We start from the raw sequence: 24635 nt of genomic DNA, 5'->3' as shown, positions 1-24635 counted from the left end.
GCAACAGGCATGCAATATGAGGGCGCGTGTTGAAATCGGCCCGATTGGTAGTGCCGATGGCGGCACGAGGCGAATGGCGAACCTGCGGTATGTAGGGCGGGCTAATGTTAGCCCAGCGCCGGCGCACCACCAGGCCCCCGGCACTAAATCAAAGCGAAGCTTCGTATATCCTTTGTGCTACATATTGCACACTGTTAGGTTAAACATAGTCTGTTTGCTATGTAGACAGACAATAAAAGAATGCTTTAGTTGTCACAATTTGAAGGTTTTTATTTGGCATAATGGTAAAGGATATGTAGGTAGTGAAATTTATTTTTAAAATGTCTCTTTTGTGTACTTGTATCTATGAAAGATTGTCGGTTCGTACTTCAAGTTTTCAACAGCCAAACACGATAAAAGATTTTTAGCGATATTTAGTTATCTAAGGGACTCTTAGTTAACAGGGCTATTGATTAATTTCTTTATAAAATAATATTCGGATAAATCTTAAAGATCGGTTATTGGATTCCACGGCAAGTTATAATATGTTTATTTATAATTCTTTATAAAATAATATTCGGATAAATCTTAAAGATCGGTTATTGGATTCCACGGCAAGTTATAATATGTTTATGAAAACATCGAGCTTGCAACGTCAACATGTTATTGAACGATTTGGGAAACATCAGCGTTTGTTTGTTACGTTTCCGTACACTTTGGAAACAATCTCTCATCTTATCCGACAGCATCTTGCATCAAAACACAAATATTCTATTCACGTATTTATTCCCTTTTCTTATTTATTTCATCACAAAGACTAGACCAACAAGCAATTATAACTAAAATATAAATTTTGATTCGCTACAGTTATTTTTTGACAACAGAAAAAACTAAAGCCCCTTCACAAGCCTTATTAGGAAATATTTTATCAAGAACAGTTCAATAATATGTTTATTAAAACCACTTACGGAAAGTTGTAACATGTAAATAACTTAGTTATCTTAAAACACTAATAAGATATCAATACGTACGGTACATTACCGAATCTTTTTACAATAACCAAATGGACAGCAAAGTCTCACATTTTAGTACATTGACTTCTTAGCAAGTTTTTATACTGCTTAACATATAAAAAGTTGTCTTTTTCTTAGTTTCATTTCGTTAAACTTACGTATACATAAGCTGAGTCATTGTAACGCGTCTTCGGATTACAATATGAATGTTCGTGTAATTATAAGAGAGTAGAATTTCTTGTTCATATGAGTCACGTAGTCATTGGGTTTTTATTATATTAACTACAGTTTTTTGTTCGTACTATTTTATTCTTGAATGTTCACAACAGCGGAGTTCTTGATTAATTCCCTTTTAGTGAAATGGTATTTACGGAGGCAATTTATCGAGAAGTTTTAATCACAGACTTATCAAAAATAAAGTTTTTTTATATAAATCCTACCATATAACGTTTGATTTAACGATTAATCTTATCACTTTAATACATAAATGACGCGAGTTTTGTTTACGAAGTACATACGTCTTGCAGAATGACGTAAATTGACGCACGTAGCCACTGGCAATAGGCAACTGGCTACGGTTGCATATGAACTTCGAATTATACTCGCGACAATTGTATTTGTCGCCAAGCTTCGGTAATTAGTTCTGTTTGTCGTCAAATATACCATCATAGAAATAGAGAGCGCTTGTGTTGTCAAATCAAATATAAGATAATATGTATTTAAAAATAAGGAACATAGAAAATGTCAATGAAGATGTTCACCTTTCAAACATAATTACTTGATGTATTCATATAAAACTCATGTAAAACGCAGTACTGGAGTCAGAAAGTGGGTTAATCCGTATATATAAGCATCAAGATATATTTCATACATTGGCGACGACGCGAATGTTATATGCAAAATGCAAATCATGACATATATTGTAGACTGCGTCACGCCATTCACATTCGAATCACGAAAACTGTTGATTTGATCTCTCACACTTAGTTCTCGTACACCTGTAAAAAAATTACATATTTACTAAAAAGGTATTCCAGTCATCTGATACAAATATATAATTTTGATTTTGATGTTATCACACGTATTCTATCGAAAACGTATGAAATGGACGTGATAAGATGGAAAGTTCAACTTATAAGTTTCAGAAAATTACAAAGACTAAAGTTAAAATTTTTAACTTATTTTTTTTTATAATCTAATAATGTAAAGACGTATAGAAAAGTAATTGTATAATTTGTTACGTGTATCATAATTGTTTTTAAGTTAGTGCATTCGTTTTGAAGTGAACTCCGATTTCACTTTAATGCTATCTTGATCTGCAGCTTGCGAAAGTAACCGTAAGTAATCATTCAGTTAATTGCAAAGAAAAACCAACTGTGCGTAGTTTTCCTACTCAGATAGAATTCTAGGAACTTGCTTAGTCTAGAATTGCCCTTCTCTTTGAAACTGCTGTAGCCCGCAACTCCGTTCACGCGGTAATAAAAAAAATATTAGTAGCCTATATTTTCTTTCAGACCGTGTTCTACATCTTTGCCAAATTTCAGCAAGATCCATACATCACAATCACAACAAACACCTTTTCATCCAAACATTCACATTTTAATAATAGTAAAAAGTAAAATTTTTAGTAAATGCTTTTTATATGAATTAGTTATTTAATTATTTCGTTATTGTGTTACCCATTAACAACTTGAACCGCAAGCAGTCTTATGTCATTTGAAATGCAACTTTTATTGTTACACAATTTATTGCAACAATTTCACAGTTGTACTAATTCTGTTATTACGTGTTTCCACCATATTATACGTGTAATAGTTGTTAGAGATTTTTTTTTAAATCTCGTATAAAATTAAAGCAAAGAGTTATATAATGACATTGTAAAAAACCCTTTGCTAAAAACGAATAAAACTTTAACCTATCTTGTATATTATAGTTTAAAATACAATAAGAGACCGGCTAAGAGACGAGAGACCGATCCCTATTATGACGATATTTACATAAATATACTGCTACATAAAAGGCACACTAGCATGTCGTCATGTCTATAATTATGATAAATCTATAATTTAATACAAAGAAATGCAACACGTGCATAGTCGATTAAATGTCACAAATCATTATTCATCACGCACATCCAAAAGACCTCAACTCTACTGTATGCAACTTTTTATTGGACAATCAATATTATTGTTTGTTTTTAATACATAAAGTGTTAAAGATCGCGTGTCCCAGGCGATTAGGAAAATGCTGATCGTATTTTATGCCCTTGGTCCTTCTCTTTTGTTACGTCGTACGGTGACGTCATTCTTAACGCGAGGTGTTCTCCGCATTGCGATTTTGCATTCTGAATTTTTAATATTTACCTGGTTTCCGGAGCTTTATCTTTTAGATATGGATTGTGAAATAATTGGGCACAACTAGGAACATGCCAAAAATTACTTAAACTTCCAGTCCAAAGATGTTAGTAGCAAGTTTTTATCACTGTAAGTTGTCTTTTTTTAAGTAGGTCGCAGCCGTGGTTAGTGTCCTTCATTCTCACGTTAACAATACCCTACGATTTTTAGCTAACGACAATCTCCTTTCCTTGTATGGCGCTTGTTTAAATCTCTTGCAAATTTATTTATATAAACAAAGTTAGAACACGTTTTTTTTAATTTAAAAATTCAAACTTCACATTCATGTTTATTTACATAGTTTAAAAGGTCATATTCTAATAAAGCGCTATGTAAATTTTTGTAAAAATAAACAATAAATACTCAAAGAATTAATGCGATATCTTCATGCAAATAGTTTAAATGCATTGTTTTCATCGTATAGAACCCGTCGCAGTCGGTGGCCGTCAAGGTGGTGACGAAGAAGGGCATACAAAAGGCGTCGGAGATCCTCGTGAAGGAAATCAAGATATTGCGCGAGTTGACGGCGCTGCACCACACCAACCTCGTCGCCATGCACGACTGCATGGACAGCCCTTCATATGTCTACGTCGTTATGGAGGTAAGTTTAACAATATGTCATTTACTAAAGTTCACATTTGTGGTCTGTGTTTAATATCATTTATTGGTATTATTAGCACAACTAGCTGTCGGCCGCGACTCTGTCTGTAGCCTACGTGATCTTTCAGACTATGCTCTATGGCTTTGCCAAATTTCAGCCAGATCCGTTCAGACGTTCTGGAAATATAATACCTTCAAATAAACATCCATCCATCCATTTAAACATTCGCAATTATAAGATTTAGCGTTAAGGAAATACTATTGGATCGCATAACAGGCACTTTTGCTAGCAAAATTAGGCGTGTGGCAGATGGATGACTGCAAGACACCAAAAACGCTATAAAATTTTGTAACGGAACTAATATCGAAATACAAAGGTTATATAGGAAGTATTGTAAATCAAGGACTTTATAGGAATTTTAAATTATTTTGTCACTAATAACATTTTAACAGCAAAAAATAGTACAACTTAAATGATAAAGTTAAAAAAATTATATATTCAGAGATTGACGTCTTCCTGTATTTGGGCTTTGATGTATTTAACACGTGGTCGATACATTCGCAAACATACGTAGTAAGTAAACAAAGAAAAAATATTTTTATAATAACATATAATTTAGCCATCGTATTATCAATATTATGGTAAGTAATATTATTGTATAAATGAAATAAATCAATAAATCGCGATACGCTGAAGTATGGCAATATTAAGAGGAATCGCAACAAAAGAAACTTTACATAAATATAAATACAGTTGTATGAACATCTATTATGTAATATTTTTTTTCTTGACTACTTACTTTTCAATTGCACCTAATGTGTGCTTTCACTAGAAAGTTTTCCTAACATTATAGATCTGAACTTGAAATTGCAGATAAAGTTTACAACTATTGAGTCCGTATTTTTTTTTTCAAAATATAATATTACGCTCATAACATTATAAAACGTGAAAAATCCTAAGCACATATTTAAAAAACAGACGTCCGTCATTTACATAAGATTTGTTCACTAGCGAACTTTGCGGAAGCTTTAGCTCTAATCAATATCCTATATGTCGAGGGTTATTTTAATTCATTGTAATAAGCTTGATTTAGTCAAGAAGGCGATGTTAAATTAGCATACAATGCAAACGTTAGTCGTTGTCGTTTATTTAACTAATTACAAAGGAAATAGCAGAGGTATTGGCGGGCGTCGTTAGCGCGTCCGTAACCTGGTGCCCTTGCACTTAATCCGACAATGATAACCAAATGATTTTATTAGTCCACAAAATAACGCTATATGTTAATTTTGTACATACCTACACAGATAACAATGTGTTTTATATGAATATAAACGACTACCAATAATGAGTCACGATATTTTTAGATTAATTATTGTTTTAGTCGAATAACCAATAGTCTGCAAAGCAAAAGGTTGGACGTTCGATTCCATTATTTGAAAATCAATAAACAAAACACCAGAGTGAGCAAAAAAATATATACAATTTTACAAACTCGCCAATACTGATAATATTTTTACGATTAAAGTTACCTAAAGGTGATCATGAAAATATATGTTGCATCCCTTGGTCATTTACTCATATCTCAATGCTGTCGGAAATATGAAGGAGATACACGATAATATATTTAAAACAAAACTCGTCTCAGGTCATACTGATATATCTATATGTTACTATGCTCGAGATATGGTTGTTGAATAACAGTTTTAATTCACCGAGACTGTACCATATGTGATTTCACACGGAAACAATGCACGGTTCAGCTCTATCGTATATCGCGATGACTTGTTAGAAACCACTGTTGTGTTTTTTTCTTTTATGAGCATACAAGACTCTCTCACGTGTCTCTTAACTTTATAACCGGCGAGCAAATTGCATCGCCGCGAAGCTTGTTATAACAAAAATAGAAGTGTTCTTTGGGCCGCGCCAAACGCTTCCGTGTATAGAACGAGTGTTGTAATCATACACGGCAAGGTCAAAATGAGATCCACGCGGTCCGAATTGACGCTAAATTCAACAAGAAGACTATTCTATTTGCCGACAACAAATGCTACCTCGTATAAATTACACGTTTTTATGTCTTTTTAAAATCCAATTTACATGCATAAAACTAAATTTTATTTCTAAAATAACGTTTGAGATAAATAATAATTCTTCAAGAATCTGTATTTGTAAATCTAAATAAATGTTGCTTTAAATTGTTTAGCACAAGTTAAATACTCAATTACATACTAAATTTGCTAACAATACATTTTTAATTTTATTTAAGTTACAATATGCTCCCATTCCAACAGACGGGACAAAAAGTAAACCATTGAGTTCTATTAAAGGTTGGAGCACGCAGACAGTGCGTGAATGTAGCGAGCTGTGCGTATTATCGAAATAATTCGACGGCCGAGATAAAACCAGCTTTATTCTGTCCGCGTGTTCGTACTGCGTAGTTTGCGAAGTCTAATGTCGTAATAGGTCAATGATATATGCGAAAAACCAGTATCGTAGATAAACGAATAAAGCAACGTGAATCGTTTTATCAGTTAATTCTCGCCTGTCTGCTGTATCGCGCCTGTGTCAACGTTCTGCCCTACTAACCTTTATACGCCGCGCTTCTCGACCGCTAACGATCCCAGATTGTGCTTATTAAATAAATTACAAAATAAACATTCATTCAGATTTAGACATAAACATACATACGAGTTGACAACCTCCTCCTTTTTAATGTCGGTTAAAAGTGTCCTACTAATTGACACTTAAATAATGTTACTAAAGTGTCACTTGACGATAAAGTATCACATGTCTGTGAATATAAAGATACCATGAAAAGGAATATGATAAATCACTTCAAACTTATTTTCCGATGCGGTATCATCAAAGCGTAATTTGCTAGCTTTTACTTGCTAATCTTTTTCTGAATCAATCCTAAGAGCGTTTGATCGATTAAAAAACGTGGCAGTTTCTTACCCTTGTTTTATTGACATTTTTTTTTTAAAAGGTAAGCTCCTTGAACTTTACCTTTTAAAGAGCGATTTACTTTAATGTATTTCGATATAAAAAGTGCATACATTTATTGGATTTCTTTTTAATATTATAGGAATGTTATAATTTATATTAGAAAACAATAGAAGCAATAACTTTCTTTATTTTATATCGTTGCACAAAGGAAAGTAAATCGACTACTTTCGTCTCAGTAGTATTCCAAGAATCATCGCCACGTGGCGTGAAATAAACACGTGTATCGCTCGCTCGTGCAAACTGTCTCATTGTGTATACACTACATGCCTCCGATAATATATAATATACATAAATAAATGTATATATATTTTTGCGCATATGAAAGTTTTGCTTCATATAACACTTAAGGATGTAATGCGCCATAGGTGAGACATAAACAATATATGATAGGTCGAATTACGCAGTTTTTAGTCTGATACGTAATTGTGGCTACTTATTTTAAAAGGTTCTACTGCGTAGTGTGTACCGTCTGCAAATTTATATTTTATACTATTGATGGAAAATAATCTGGATAGGTTTTTTTGTACTGTAAGCAAACTGTGTTCAGTAAATATAATCTGAATGCTTCTCTATTTATTATTTACATAATAAACTGTGTTATTTATTACCTACACGATTAGAAGATTGACTGTCATTAGCTGCGGTCTTATTTCCTGGCAATCATAATGAAATCGTAAATTGGAAATTTTATTGAAGTCATTACTAAACACTATTAAATAATAATATTAACTATATTACAGCAATAATAAACGGGATACATGTTTGGTAACTTATTTCGAAATACCTCTGCGATATTAATTTATGGCTATAGATACTTGAAGTTATTTGCGTTAAAACCAATCTATTCAACACTAAAATATGATTATATAAATATATATAGTAGATAAAGTGTAAAATGTTCGATGATAACATATTAAATAATTCGTATGTCCTTGGAGCTACGTAACATTATTAGTCTGTAATTTATTGATATTTTGATAGAATTTTCGCTTATTTTTAAGCTTAATTTTTCTTACCATTTTACGAGACGAGTCGTATTGTTTGGTATTTGCTCCGATATTTTTATTGTTTTCAAAATGTGTAAACTTTCTTTCCGTAAAAACGTAGCATGAAATTAAGCGATACCGTTAAGGTGATCAGAATTGGAGCGTTGTTAATCATTTTGGTGAAAAAAATTATTAGTAACAAAAACCGTTTGCATATTTGATTGTCGCTACCAAGTAAAGTTGACACAAATTTGCAAGTTTGCATAACCCACTTTCATAGATTAAAGTAAATAGTATGAGATATCAAGACATTGAAATCCTTGTAGCACATTGTTGTTTATTTTTACTACGTACTAGATTCGACTACAAAAGACTAGGTGGGAAAAAAATGGTATGAAGTAGAATAAATACTAAATGTTGCTCCCTACTTTATGTTACAACAGTATTCCAGCTCATCTCTAGTACTATCACGTTGGAATTCATTCATCCAAAAATTTCGTCTCCTATTTGTAAACCTAAACGAATGTTAAACTAGTCATTTACACGTAAGCTCTTTTATTTAATATCTGAACCCCAGCGTGAAGCTTTAACCGTTAAAATAGGTTTGTTGGTAGTTAAAACTTTAGTTACGTAATCCATCTTCTTTTATAGATAATAACCGATTAAACGCGTAAGCAAGTCCGGATCAAATGGTAGTCACATTATTAAATTACATAACGTAATTGAATAAAGTCCCTCGTAACCTAGTGTTGGAACGTGTTCTAGATAAAGTCGGGTTACACGCTCGCATATTCATATATCTGTACTGTATCTGTTTGTATGTAAACAGTATGATATCGAGATAAGGGCGAATCACACGCTCAAACGGAAACAAACTCTGCCACATAAAAGTAATTGAATAACCTACCTAAGCAGTTTTAGGGTATATATTAAACGAATGAATATAAACAAACATTGTATACTTTAATCTTTTATTCGAAGACCACTTCAACGCTGTACAAAAAAATGTACGGAATTATTATTAGAATATGGCCAAGGGCATTTGAACGAAGTAGTCCTCAGTCGGGTGTTTTTGTTGCGTAAAAACTAAAACTGCTCGCCCACGCTTTTGCCAAATCTTAAGAAAGTTCATTGGCACTATATCCTACTAGGCAAAGTAATTGACATGACGCAGCATTAATTTTTTATACATTATATGGAATATTTACTACACCAAATGAACTTAATATAAATATTCCATTATTGTTTTTTTTATTTGTGCGTCAATGACCGAAATTAATATATTTGTTTCAATATAAAGAAATGCTTTTTTGTACAAGATCCAAAAATACAAGGTTCTCAAAATCGGTGATCAGAACTAAAGAACCCAGATAGTTTTAATTTGTGTTAATATTTTGTTTTATTTTGCATTTTTAATTGAATAGTAAAATTCTTTCTTCCATTTTAAGTATGAAGTGTGTGAATGAACGAGTGAAAGAATATAATAAACATTGTCAAACAATACTTATACTGTTAGCCTTGTTATTTGTATTTTTGTAAAGTCTGTTTGCATTTTCTGTTTGATTCAAACTTAAATGGCGGGAGTGGTCGTTGCATTTGCAAGTCGTGCTGATGATTTCATCAGACGGCACGCGCGCGAGACGAGTCGAAGTGGGGTTACGACTGGCAGCTGTGAATTCAATATTTATAGACATTACCGTACTCAACTGTTAAATGGTCACTCAGTGTAGATTTCTAATACTTAATCCACACCAAAAGAGAACACTTAAAACTCAATCGGCTTTAGTCAAAATAACACCCGTCTTTGTAAACAAAGTAATCACAATAATATGTGAATAAAGATTCATGACTCGTTCCACTTTAAAAAAAACATATTTCAAAAACGCTAAATAATAAATGCCAGCTCATGCTTTATCATTGGTTTTACGCGATTATTTTTAGATTTTTTTATTATATTTTCCAATACCATTACCTTCAAATATAAGATTATTTTCTACATTCTCAATGACATCATAAGAAACTCACTTCTATTACGTTGTTGTGTGTAAAAATAGTATTCCTTATGTAATAACTACACATATGAAGCATACGTATATAGTAAACAGCTGCCGACCTCGTGGGCGAATTAATGGAGAGCGCGGTTGTCGAGCCCTGGTCGCTGCACGTGCGCGGGTCTTGGATCGAACCAGGGCTTCGTTTAGCGGGAACGATGCTCTATTTATGACACGTGTATTAACTCTTCTATGTACATTGTAATATAGATCATTAGGTGGAGACTTTATTGATATACTATGATATTAATATATAATGTAATGGTACCAAACTGGTAATAAAATAAGGTGATAAAATCATATACTTTTCAGAGATTACAGTCAATTAGTTAGTTTACATTTCACACAATGAATAACATTAAATATGGTAAATGTAATGGTCAGGTGTGTATAATTTGTTTATCCCTAGATACATTTTAATACATAAGGATATTCAATATACTCTTGAAAATTCATAAAATCAATCACTTTCTAATGAATAATTAGACGCATGATATAGTTAATTACTAAGAAGACATTAAAATAAAATAAATAATACAATTATGAAATGATCTCGCGTACATATTGATAGGTTTCTTTGAATAAGTACTCGGTCATTAGTTCACAGCGACATACATAACGTTCGTTTATTGATGTACTGGTGCGCAATTACTCTGTTGATGGCGCACACATTAAAAAGCAGTATCCGCACCGTTAACGTGCACTCGTGGTTTAATTAATAGCAATAACATTTCATATATGCGCTTTGTCTGAGTAACAGTACCAATGTTGTTTATCTATAAATATAAAAACAATGGTTATTCCATAATCTTACTAAAATTATAAATTTTGTGTTGAAATTATAAATGGATGGATGTTTGTTAGAAGGTATCTCCAGAACGGCTGTATGGATGGCATAGAAGAAGTACATGGCCTGGAAGGACACATATTTAATTCAGCACGGACGAATTCGCGTGCTACAGCTAGTACACTTATAAGGCACATTACCTTTCATTAAAAGCTTTAAGTTTACTAGCAAATAACTTTATCTTAAGTTAATAATGATTGTCCATTTGTTCGTTCAAATTTAATTTATTTGTTTATTATTTTTTATTTTAAGTCATAAGTTTTAATGCTTTTGCTGACAGTTTAATGGAAGTATCCATTCACTTCATTGCCATCGATTCAAAATTCGATACAGCAATAATGATAATAACAACTTCAAATAGACAATGCTATTAGAGGAAAGAAACATTGTTGTAATGAAATTTAATTTGTTACACGACACAAATAACTTTCGTATTTAATCAATATTGAAAATATAATACATGCGGTATGCTATAATACTAGAGAATGACTTACGTACCTTTTTCATTAAAATCCATAGCTATGTAGTCACAAACAAGAATTTAACCATCCAGAACAAAAAGTTTGAATGATTCTCAATTGTTTACCAAAATATCAAATACAAATGCTGACTTTATTATCCACTCCAATGATTTTCATAAAATTTAGTATATCGGGGGTTTCGGGGGCGGTAAATCGATCTAGCTAGGAATCATTTTTAGAAAATGTCATTTTATTCGTGTTTTATCGATAATCAAATTAAACATAAACTTAACTTTTTCTTTCTTAACTTCATTTTATTAATAATTCGTACTTAAATATAATTTCCAAAAAACACAATTTAAAAAAAACCGAGCAAAGCTCATCCAGATTTTATACATTACACAGGAAGAATTTTTTTTTAATTTTCTTTACACGTCAAGACTTTGAAATACCAATTCAAGACAATATCGAGATATTTTTTCCTGTTGCAAAAAAAAGTACCAACAACATTGTGTATTGTTGATCGTTTTCAGCGGTTTCCGACGACGCTTATAATCGTTTAATTTATTGTGGTGTGCTAAGGAAGTCAATAAATAAAGTTAAAGTACAATCAAATAATGCTGCAATATAAAAATTATTGCTCTTGTGATGGTCTCAAGGAGATATCCTCCCATAAATGTCGCTATAATGATGAATATAACATTTCTCATACGTGTTCAGGTCCTTGGTTCCCACCATAGTTAGAGCCAGACAACCACTATCGCATCGGGATTTTTCGTTCCAACGTAAAGTCCCGTTCGTTTTGAACCCGTTATAAGTTCACTATGGAATATCTAAGCTTAATAACAGGTCTAATAACTTCATATTATTCTCTACAAAACAACGGCTTATGAGGCACACAAGGGAATAAAAGACACATATTTTCGAATACGTTATCTATTTTAACGCCCACTACTAAACCCACAATAGAAGTCTTACCTAAACTGCTTAAAAATATTTACCATAAAAAATCTTATTTTGTATCGACAACATATGACTATTAACACGGTCATAAAGATGTTAAAAATATATTTTCATTGTCTATAAAATGTAAGCAATAATAAAGAGAATAACAATATTACAAAGGAACTATATCATTATTATCTGTGGCGGGTAATGATAACTCCCCACGGCACAGGCCACTCTCACTTCGACGTGATTTACGCGGTGCATTACAAAGCGATAGATACGAAGTATAACGGTCGACAAACAAGTGCAAAAGATTGTGAGGGAACACTGTCGCACATATATTTCTGAATGATACAGCATTCCAAATAACTAGTAAACTAATCCATCTGATATTGTTTGTTCTATTTTCATATTTTCTTTTTGATTGAAATATAGTTTGACTTAAAGAATTTAATAAATGGTTTCTTTTCTTATAAATTTGTTCTAACGTTAGTTAAAACGTAACGCCATCAGTTTTCGAAACATGTTATAAAGTTATACATAGCTTTTTTTAAATAGGTCAACGTCGACCCGGCACAACATGAAAAGCACTCCCGTCATGAATGTATTTTAGTGATATAAACTTCCCTTACAAACATTTGGCATAGTCATCATTATGCAACAAATGAATGAAACTGTTTGTGAATAATAACAAAAACTGCTGAATATTTTGTTTTAAAAATTGAATAGAACAAGGGATATGTATTTATTTGCATTTGTATCCAAAAAAAATCTAAATAATGTCATGTTTTCCGTGTGGGAGCAATGCACTCATCATATCTAAAAACGCGTCAATAAACAACGCACGGCTGCAAATGCGTCGCTCATTCCAGCTCGTGGATTTATCGCAACACAGTGAACTGAAAATCAGCGGCCACTCCTCCGAAGCCCGAGTCACTGACATTCTCTTTGAGCTAAAATTGTTTTGCTTACACGGATAGTATACGTAACACATTTTTAAACAAGATATTGGAAGGTTTTTTAAACAGCGATAATATTTGTCTGTTATCAAGAAATTGTCCCCACATGTGTGGATAAACAGTTCACTGCAATAAACACAACACAAAACAACTTGTTTGTATAAGTACTGTTTCATACTCACACCGCTAAGTATGCAGGTATATAGCATTGTTTTTTATTTCTGTTTTATTTCACCAGGATGTCTCTGTAAATGAGCTTCGTAAAGTGATGGCTTGTAGGATGTAATGTGCAGAAAAGCGTACGGTTAACCGAAGCATAATGTCGGAAGTGGTTAGTGTGGGGCGTCATTGTAATAGCGCGGAAAGCGCCTAACGGAACGACGCAGGTTGTTGCGGTCAGGCGGGCACGGCCCGGTATAGCCAGCGAGGCACGCATCCGCACTTAGCTTGCGGCTTGTATCGCTAACTTTCATTGTTTATTCGATAAAGGAGCAGCAAGAAATGTTCATACATACATAGTTTTTTATATTTGTTTTAAAATCGTGATATTACTTATTGATTCCCAAGCGAATGTCTTTCGGTTCTAAATAAATTTCAAACCAATAAACGTCCATTCAAGTGCTAAGTTGGCGCTATCGTTATTTTATTTTCAGTTTAAGAAATGTAAAAGTTTTTTAATAAAAAAAAACACGGACCTGATTTAAATAACTGTCTCAATTCTTGAGCATAATGTCAAGAACCTTTCTTACACATTAAATTACTGGCAGTAAAAATAAACCTGAGTGGATGCAGTACTAATTCTGGTACTTTAATTTTGTAATACAATTTGGACTGAACATTCAATTTCACTTTATGTAGTACCGTTACAAAGTTTATTTTTAAACTCTTATCTTGTATCCGTGGTGTACTTTATACACAGGTGCTTGAAGCGAACAAGTTTTTTATAGATTCCTGGCACATTCGCTAATTTTTAAAACTTTAAAACAAGTCAAGTTGTTAAATTATTCTATGAATCGTGAAAATGAAGTCTTTAAGTTAACAGTTCTTCATACCACACGATGTTAAACAAAAGAACAATCGCTATCGTTACCCACAATTGTTTAGAGGACTTAAATAACTGTATAAAAGTTTATTATAAAAACGTATTGTTTATTTTAATTGTACAAAATCAAGGTATGTATATTATTGAAGCATTACTGTATACATTTATTTACATATTTTATGCTACCTTAGTAAATCTTATTCTAGTTTTTTGCCTCGCATATATCACACTACAAATATGACGTTACGGCATAATCACATTTTAATAATTTCGACTTGATGTGATATATGTTGTCCAAGTTAAAATGACATTCAGATCGAAACCATTTATACAAATATCATACAGGGTATATTAAACAGGTGACTTGTCCTGTAATGGAACTTCTTCCGGCGAAGTGCCGTTCGTAGTGGCTTCGGTTCGATTATTCGGTGGTCTAGGCGATGAACCGAAACGTTTTCTGATCGAACTCCAGTTCTTTTTTATAGTTACAACAGCTACAACGATGATCATGCCAGCTACGATTATTCCAATAACGCTTTTATCGACTCCACCAGTCTTAGTGCCCTCAGTTTTGGCCCCTATTTTAACTTCTGTTGGGCTTGTAGTTGCTTTATTCTCTTCCTTTGGTTTTTCCACAATAGAATTGGAAACCACATGCTCTGCTGGTTCTTTGTTTACTGCAGTACGTAATGAAAATTCTCCCGCCGATTGAGTTTTTTGCGTAGTAGTCGTGGACTCGGCGACACTTGATGTACCTGTTGTTTGAGGCGACACTGTCACTTCCGTAGGTTTCTCTGTGGTAGTGGTATTAGCATCATTGTTTGGATTTTCAATATTAGGATCACCGTCTATGGCTCCCATGAAAGCGATCATTCCAGGCAATGTAGCTTCAATTAAATCTTCTTCTATATTTTGAGGCGTATCTGGGCAGTCATATGTTTTCGTGTCACAACTTCCTGTGCATACGGTCTCTAAAGTTTCCTTGTAAGCTGCACATAGTCCATCCAGCAATTCGGGAGTGGATGTCGCTAGAGTTAATTTTTTTAAAGCTTTAAATTGTAGAAATACTTCAGCTCCAAGGTTCTGAAATCACAAATTTCAAAATATTTTAATCGCTTATTAATTTTAAAAGCTTAACAACTTAGCTATATGCGTTACTTACAGTTCTCATGTCATTTCCTCCCAAATCTAATTCTTCTAATTTTGTTAGGACAAGACTGTTCTTTAAATCTCTGGGGTATTCAATAAGCCGATTGTTAGCTAGCTTTAGAGTCACTAACTCGGGAAGCTCGCTGACTGACTGAAAGAAAAATGTCGTGTAGGTATTACAGGAGGGCCTATAAACTAAAAAAAAACATGCGCTAAGATTTGAACGTTGAGCATAATATCTCGGTTTACTAACTAATAACTTGTGTCTTTGACCGGAAACGAAAATTACAAATGTACTTAGAAGTAATTGTAATTGGAAAAATACATATTGTAAATGAAGATTAATTCTAAAATCAATTAAACATTAGAATGATCTCTTGGGTAAATTTCCATGAGGATAATTTCAGAAGATTTTTATTATTTTCCTCTTTTTAGTATGATATTAAATGTTAATAAAAAATTGATACTTACACCAGGTGCCAATTCCATTATCTGATTGTTATTAGCGTTTAGCACTTTTAAGTTTTTCAAAGCTGATATTTCCTTGGGAATCTCGGTGAGCTTATTATTCTGCAAGTTCAAGGTGGTAGTTCTTGGATCTATTACTTTTGGAAACTCTGTCAGTCCGTAGCCTGAACAATCCACGATGAAATTATTAGTAGCGCCTTCTATATTGCATACACACGGTTTTGGGCAAGCGTCGGCTGTTTCAGATGTGGGGGATATGCTTGATTCGAAAGTTGAAGATTCCGTTTCATTGTCAGAGAGTACTGGAGATTTAACGTCTTCTATTTTTGGTATTAGAAGTGTTTCCGTGGTTGTATCTGCTGGTTCACTAACAACTCCGTCGCCGCTCCCCTCTATAGGGATGTCGACGGTTTCTGCATGTTCTTCTGGAGGGAATTGATTATCGCTCTCGAGAGGTATGTGTAACTCTCCATTTTGCGCTGCCGCAACCTCAGCGCTGGAAATTGATTTCAATACATTAAAACATGTGACCGTATCCAATAAGTACATTTTGTTTTATCGTAACGAGTTGACGTAAAATTGCTAAGTACAGTGATAAAGATGGCGATAACTGCAAGGGCGTAGCCGAAGACTACAATCTTAGAAAATTTTGTAACGATAACTTTCATAAATATTGAATAATTTATTAATTGTTAATTTGCGATTTATATTTAGAATTTCATTTTTATTTTCTCGACAAAAAGTTGTTATGCAATAAAAATTATATTCCCATTTAGATATCATTGGCCTTGAATATATGTACTAGAAGCAATATTTATAATTCATTTCAAATATCCTTGCTGATTAATTTTTCAGAAACTTGTAGATGTTTAATAAATATTAATTAAGGTGTATATGTTAGATAATTCACGGATATAAAATGACTAACTTATATACGTCGATTTATCCTAGCGTGACAAGTTTGTAATACGAGTAGCAATTATTTATTCGAAAGTATTTTAGTGAGTATTGATTGTGTAATTAAATATGTGAAAAAAGCTTCTTCATTTAAAAAAGCACTTTACAGTAAAAACGGGAAATATAAAAATACTTACGCAAGAATTCCCAAGAAGAGCAAGAAGAAATGTTTCTGTTTCATGGTCACTGATTGCGCAAACGGACGGGAATCAGGAGTTACCTGTCGCGGACGAGGACCATCAGAGCGCGACGCCCGTAACTCACTGACAACTCTAACTATTATCACTCATTGATAAGATTACCGACGGCATGGCGCAGCTTATCGCGAATCAAACTCGATAAAGACTCCGCGTAAACGAGAAAATATATGGGGCGAGCGAATAACTATACGCCATAAGTTCTACGTTACGTACACAATTGTCTATTGACTATAGCGTCATACACCTCAAAAGATTATTTATAGTGCACGTGTACAATAGCTCAATCCTACGCGACTGTAATGCCCGCCTTCAACGCATCTCGGCTGCTAGTTAAATGAAACCGAGCATATAAACAGTAGCTAAAACAAACGAATCATATCGTGCAAGTCATCTCTGTTTTATTTATCCAGTCGACGCATTGTTTAGGAATCGATATGTGCATACTTTTGCTCATCAGGTAGTCACCCGGTGCCTTTTCTTCTAAATAAGGGTCATTGTCATTTACGTTGCAAATTTACTGAGTAAATTATCCAAATTCTTCTTAACAGTGTTTCATGGAAATTCGATGATGAATCCATCAAAACAGGATGCATTTTGGATTTTATCGGAATCAATTGCGAATGTCTCTTATCTCTAAATTTATGGAAGTATTGTTGACGCGGGTGATATCAGCACGGTAACATTGACACAATGATCGAGTCAGCTAGATGACTGGGTAGATAATTATGCGGCGATAGATTGCCGTTTTGATATTTTGATATTGAAAGTTTGTTCAATAATGCTAAATATTAATCTTGTATCAAAAATATGGTCACGAAATGAACAATGTTATGTTCTTATGTTTGAAGCTATTTAAAGTAAAAATATTTGAAATTAATCACTCATTCGAGGTAATGAGGTTAGGTTAAACAGGAAAAAACCTGTGTATCTACTACATTGACCGTGTTATTATGTTTGTCAGTACTGCAACGGTGGCGACCTGGCAGATTACCTGCAGGCCAACCGACTGCTCAGCGAGGGCACAATCCGGCTGTTCCTGAGGCAGCTAGCGGAGGCGATGCGTGCTATACACGCCAAGGGCATCGTGCACCGAGATCTCAAGCCGCAGAATATACTGCTCACACACAACGTGGCGCCGCCCCGCACACCGCATCCCGCTGAAATTACACTCAAAATAGGTAACTTCAACTTTGCTTTAACTTATACAAGTAAAGCCACATTACCGTGTTCAGTTCTACTACGACTTTTTACGACCGTGTTGATGCAACATTTAATGCCTAGATATTTTTTCTGTGGTCTAAAAAAATGTAGTCTTTAAAGTCATAGTAACCAAACATGTGCATAAATCTTTGTTTCTTACAACTGTATGGCTGTGGATTGTATATTATAGCCATAACTCTTGACTCTGTCCAACTATAAAGATCGAAAGCAGGTTTTAACTGGGTCGTCAAACATATAATTTGCGACGTTTTTAGAAAGTCTGCCAAAAAAAGTTATTAGCATTCTAGTGATAAACAATTTTTATTTCCGTTTAGTCTTTGCTAATAGGCAAAGACTAAACGGAAATAAAAATTGTTTGACAGAGTTTATTTTTAATATTTATAAGGACCATCCCCATAGTTGCTATCAAAATTTTAAAATATAAAATCATACTTTACCATATTTTAGCATAATTTTTTAATATGCTAGTTACCGGACTGACCTAAAAAGATGTAATGATTTACGCGCGTATATGTTCATAATCTTTTCATTATAACGTTCGATAGATTTTAAGAGAGATTTTTATAATTTTAAGAAGGTTTTTTCAAATAAATTCAGCAACTTTACTAATATTTATTTTTAAATTTCTTAGCTGATTTCGGCTTTGCGAGATTTCTTGAGGAAGGCAACATGGCCGTCACACTCTGCGGCTCACCGATGTATATGGTAAATATTACGCCATTTTATTTTATATTACAACTTGTTAATTGTTTTTTTTATATATATTATTCTTATAAAATGCGAGCTTAATTGAAGTACACGCTATTCAATTATTTAAATCACACAGTGAAAGGCGCAATGATAAAAGTTGCAACACATTTTCATTGCATATAATCATCTTGTGCAATAATAAAAATAATGATAATTACATTTCATTGTCATATTTAAATGTACCTAAAAAAATGTATACCGTTTGTATATAAACAATCTTTTTTATCTGTCTGCAGGCTCCTGAGGTGATAATGTCGTTGAAATACGACGCCAAAGCGGACCTATGGAGTCTAGGCACGATCGTGTACCAGTGCCTGACAGGCAAGGCCCCCTTCCAAGCCACCACGCCTCACGAGCTCAAAGCCTTCTACGAAAATAGCGTCGATCTCCAGCCAAAGTACGTGTAATATAAAACTCATGCGAGTTTTATCATTTACCAATAACAAAATTCGTTTCACCAGTTTCAAATCCCTAAAATGAAAAAAAGGTTTGAGTAATTGTAATGGTAAAAATATAATTACGCAAATCAAAACACTTTAAATTGAGTTGTCTATATGCATCTTCTTAGTTGTGCCTAACGAAGAATATAAATGCGCCTGGGGCGCTTCTATTGACTTTTTTTATTAAATCACTATCTAATGTACGCAAAGAAATTAGTTCCTTAGTTTTCTTCAATATGGCGAAAGTTTTTATATTTCTGGTCGAGCTGTATAACCAATATAGTCATAAATTATAATATTTGATAGATATGAAAAAACTAGTCTTGGTGCTAACCGCATTGCTTGTCTACTTTCCTGAAATTATATTTTACTTAGTAATTAAAAAGGGCAATGTCAATAGAAATAATACGTAAATGAATTGAAACAGAATTTCTTTAATCGATAGTTAACATTCTTACGATAACACTTAAAAGATTAAAGACATTTAAAACTCGTTCGTTTGAACTTTTGTATCGTTCTCACTGTGAATTATAAAAAGCGGGTCAAGTGCAACTTACTCTCAACCAATTATCTGAATCCAACAAATTACTAGGTTTAATGCTCCTTAACTATGAGTATTTATTTTTAATGAATTCAATGATCACATTGTATCGGATTCTACTTCATACGTTTACATATTTAACACGTCAATTGCCACTACGATTTTTCGTATAAAAATATACTCTCCAAGCGAGTTGATAGAACTTATCGTGTTAAGTATAGATTAAATTAAAGGGTGAGTTGCTAATTTATGTCATGCTGTTACCATCTTTGTTATTGTTATTCAGACCTATACCTTTATATCATATTTACATTGTTTAAAAAAAAAACTCGATCGGAATGAAGTTATTCATTACGTGGCTAATTTAAATTTCCAGTTAACTACACAAAAATTCTCGTGTAATTAGTGGAAATGTGAATACGATTTTTACTGACATTTTTCAGTAGCATTTTCAATGTTTTGGCGTCTTTATTTTTTTTTTAAATTGGCATTTGTGTTCAAAGAAATTTAGTTCGAAATGTTACCTTCAAACGGGCAAATTACGCGTGGTATTTTATGCCAAGTAAACTGTTTTTTTTAATGTTTTCGGCCTGTTTTATTACAACGCCGTATCTGTAGTTGAAGCCAATGTTCAAGGTGAAAACTGTTTAATAATACTTCCTTTTCGTGGCCAATGATTACGACACTGAAAATTTTTCATATTTGATTTGTGGTGCCTTTAGTCAATAGATGTTTAATTTTTATCTTAATATAAAACCATAGGTAAAAAAAATGGTAGTAATAGTTTTAACCAAAATTACCTTTGAGAATTTGAGGGTACCTAACCCTTTTTTCTCTCGACTGTCTTTTACGTAATTTGTTGTATAAGCGATTATGCAATGAAATATTACCACGTGTAGATGATTAAATATAGATAATTTTATAAGTTTTCCTATACTTGAACGTTACGAACGAACAAACGTACTTCGTTTTATTGTAATAATATTTTAACAACATATTTGTACTGATTGAATGTCCAATTAAGCTAATAAATATAACACAATGATGTTAAAGGTAGCTTGAGTACATTCACGTATTGTAATTTCTTTTTAAATTGTTCATTAAACTCTTTATGCTATGTGGAAATTATAATTCCAAATACAATGTTTTACAAATTCGAAAACGTAAACGAAACATAAATGATAGAATATTATAACAAACTAGCGGTCGCCAACGACTCCGTCCTCGGAATTAAAAAAAACTTAGTAGCCTGTGTTCGTGTTCATGTTCTATATGTATGCCAAATTTCAGCATGATCGATTGAGACGTTCCAGAGATACATTCAAACATCGATCCATCCATCTAAACATTCGCATTTATAATATTAGTATGATAAGATGTCAATCATCAATGTCAATTATAAAATCAGCTGTTAGGTATATTCATATGTAATTTTTCCGTACAGAATGCCAGCGGGCACGAGTCCAGAACTATGTAATCTACTGATTGGTCTGCTGAGGCGAAACCCACGCGAGCGTATGCCCTTCGAGATGTTCTTCAACCATCCGTTCCTGCAGCGGCCGCGCACCGCTTCTGCCACCAGTGAGTTTACTCTTTCAACTATCAACATTACACATTCCATACTACGAATAATATAAACAAACTACGGTATTGTAGCGCATCGTAGCGATTTATTCTATAGGGTTGCCATATTTTTGTGATTTTCGAAATTTAAATTAAAAAATAGTAATGTGTAATTACATTTAATTATTTACAATTTAAATTCAGATTGAAGTGAAATTTTCTTAAGTTTACCAAAAGCTTAATTTGAATTTCTATATTTCCAATTTTATGCCTTTAAACACTATGCAGTTGTTTTTGTCACTCATACCAATGTTTAATGCTTTAATTTAAATTAAAAAAAAATCTTACAATCTTCACAGCTTTGTTTGTAAATAGTATAAAATAGTCTACTAATTAGATTAAAAGTAATACATTGTCCCAGATTTGTAACATATATGGCAACACTATAGTATACGTATTATGAAACCACAATCTGACCGGGTGACTAATCAGCTGCAACCAAGTTCCATTGTTTACGCTTTCGAAATTTGTAATCATTCTACGACATTACTATCAAGTCATTTCTATATTAATTAACATTGGTAATCAATAAGGTGACGGCTCCTTATTATAATTTCTACTGCTTTAAATTAACTACCATTATATCATGTAAATAGTTTTTTTTATATTAAATATACTTAAAAACATTAATTTAATTGTAAATGCTTTGTAAAATAATAGTATACGAAATACATTTTGTATGATACAGGATCACAAATACAATTTTACACGCCTCTTTCTACGTATTGATGACGACCTCGTAACAGTTTTTTGTTATAAAACTCTTTGATCTATTCCTAGTCAAACTAAAATGTTTATGCTATGAAAATTAAATATTTATTTTAGACGTCTGTATTAAACTTATCACATGTAATTTAAGGAACTGATTAGTAACGTAAAATGGTTCTGTCTCTACCTATTGAACTGACAATTCATTAATCTTGTTAAGACAAATCAGCAAATTAAAAAAAAATAGTTACAAAGCACATTACCATTCATGTATTTCTCATCCAAGCTTTCTAGTCCGGAATTTTTGAACGAATGTTGTTGTCCAGGTTTGGACACGGATCTACCTGATATATTGGAGTGCGTTATGGAGGGCCAAGTCGATATTAACTGTTACCTAGAGGAGTCCTGGGACAGTCAGGGTATACAACATTTACACTACTGCTTTGGTCGCATGGGGTGAAACTATTTCTGTGCCGTTAACGAGCAATGTACACGGCATTCATGTTTCTTTACGTGCCGTGAATTCTTCAAGCATACTAATACAATGAGCATGGCTTTATTTATACCTTGATTTAACGCTTTTGGTTAATATCAAAGCTATTATGGGGTTCAAAAATTTCAAGGACTAGGTATACTATGTGCCTCCATTGCTTTTATCCATGTCGTAACTAACTATGCCTTAAGTTTCTAATCTGTATTGTGTAACTTTTAAGATTTCTAAGGATATTATAAATAACATAATGGTATACTAATCATAAATGCTACATTTTATTTATTACTTTTAATTTACACAATACAGACGCGCATTGTCATTTTTAAAAGCCATGACAAGTACATAATTCAATCTATTTACTTTTATGTCGTAGATATCAAAAGTTAATTTATCTATTTTCTATACCAATTAATGTTTTAATTGTATGTATGTATGTAATTAAAGCTACAGATCAATGTCTTATATAATATATTTGGTCGTAATAAACAATGAAAGTGTGACGTGTCAGCAGGAGCAGGCGCAGGCGCGTCGTGCGGTATGTTGGGGGCGGGGGCGATGGGGGGAGGTAGTGGTGGGGGCGTGGCATCGCGCTCCCCCGCCGCGCGCTCCCCGCTGCCCGCCCCGCAGCCCGTCACGCACACCATCACCAAGGCACCCGTCTCCTCGGGTAAGATACAACATCACTCTATATCTATAGGTAATGTAATAAAATTGTAGTAATCTTCGAAAGGGCTGGAAGATTTTGACGGGATTTTACAGGAAGGTAGTTGATACATGCGGCCATATATATCCTACTTTATTCTGCGCTGATGAAATCACAAACGACCGCTAGTACACTATACAAATATTACAATTTTACTACCGTTATCATATGACCCTTATCCATATCGTTTTCTAAATCCGAAAATGTAAGTCGTACTTCTCACTTGTTATAATGTTTACGCAGAATCATGAAAACTAAGTGCTGAGATTGTTGTTTTTGTTACGTATCTTTAAGTGTAGTGAAAGTTGTTTCCAATCCACAATCACACTGAGAGCAAAACTGTCAGAACTTTGATAAGACTTATTTAGACATTGTTTTATCGCAACGCTTCAGTATAATTGGGTCATTTGTCAGATTGCTTTATTATGTTTATTCATTCGTTCCCAAACACGCAAGCGGAACAATATGATTCATCAAGTATAAGTACTTTGTAGTTTTATCTCTTCACTCTTAAAAACCTTAATTGCGCACTAAATGCAAAAACGGTTATGTGTAAAATCTATTTTTTTTATTTTGCATCTCATACTCGTCCTTACTGAGAAGCTCGATACTGCTTTAAATCAGAGGTTACTAGACCTTGTTCACCACACATCTTAGAATCATTTTTGATCTAAATATAACATATTTTTGTTTTCTGTTTACTTTTAAAAATAGCCTTCTATTAGTATGTCGTCAACCTGGTCGATAAACTTTTGCATTGTCCGGCATTGATTAATAAACATTTGGAACGCTACTGGAAACAATAAATTAATATAACTTCAGAGATAACGCTCCGTACAATAAACTGTGTATTTGTATATAATCACTGCGCATACAAGATTAATGAATACAAGTTAATTAACTAACAAATATACTTCGTATATTTATTATTTTTATTCATATTTTCCCGTAGTATTATTACCTTAATATATTACTAACTGTTGCCCGCGGCTACGTCCGCGCGGTAATACAAAAATGATCAATAATTAATATAATTAGTTTCGGAGTTTATCGCGAACATACATTATGACAGAAATTTTTGTACAAATATATGAGA

General features: G+C 33.1%; 2 protein-coding genes across 5 annotated transcripts in view; one reads left to right on the top strand and one right to left on the bottom strand.

Moving 5' to 3' along the window:
* Atg1 (serine/threonine-protein kinase unc-51-like protein Atg1) overlaps nt 1-24635 on the top strand; it is a 34250-nt gene that overhangs the window by 4464 nt on the left and 5151 nt on the right. The window contains exons 2-8 of one of the 4 annotated variants that reach the window (XM_013309450.1): nt 3810-3986; nt 18022-18238; nt 18913-18986; nt 19268-19428; nt 21457-21593; nt 22670-22762; nt 23348-23503. In XM_013309450.1, the coding sequence (XP_013164904.1) occupies nt 3810-3986; nt 18022-18238; nt 18913-18986; nt 19268-19428; nt 21457-21593; nt 22670-22762; nt 23348-23503 (1015 nt within the window). Of the gene's footprint in view, nt 1-3809; nt 3987-18021; nt 18239-18912; nt 18987-19267; nt 19429-21456; nt 21594-22669; nt 22763-23344; nt 23504-24635 lie in introns of all 4 variants that reach the window. The other 3 variants (XM_013309449.1, XM_013309452.1, XM_013309451.1) reach the window with 3 other exon arrangements.
* LOC106115859 (uncharacterized) lies at nt 14030-17141 on the bottom strand. The gene is made up of 4 exons (XM_013309453.1): nt 16998-17141; nt 15907-16399; nt 15449-15586; nt 14030-15369 (listed from the first exon to the last, which is right to left on the bottom strand). Exons 1-4 carry the CDS (start codon nt 17039-17041, stop codon nt 14638-14640), a joined length of 1407 nt encoding a protein of 468 aa, XP_013164907.1. The 5' UTR covers nt 17042-17141; the 3' UTR covers nt 14030-14637.

This window comes from Papilio xuthus, unplaced genomic scaffold (genome assembly GCF_000836235.2).
Source record: "Papilio xuthus unplaced genomic scaffold, Pxut_1.1 DF827777.1, whole genome shotgun sequence".
Classification (NCBI taxonomy): domain Eukaryota; kingdom Metazoa; phylum Arthropoda; class Insecta; order Lepidoptera; family Papilionidae; genus Papilio; species Papilio xuthus.
This window is presented reverse-complemented; position numbering and strand designations above follow the sequence as displayed.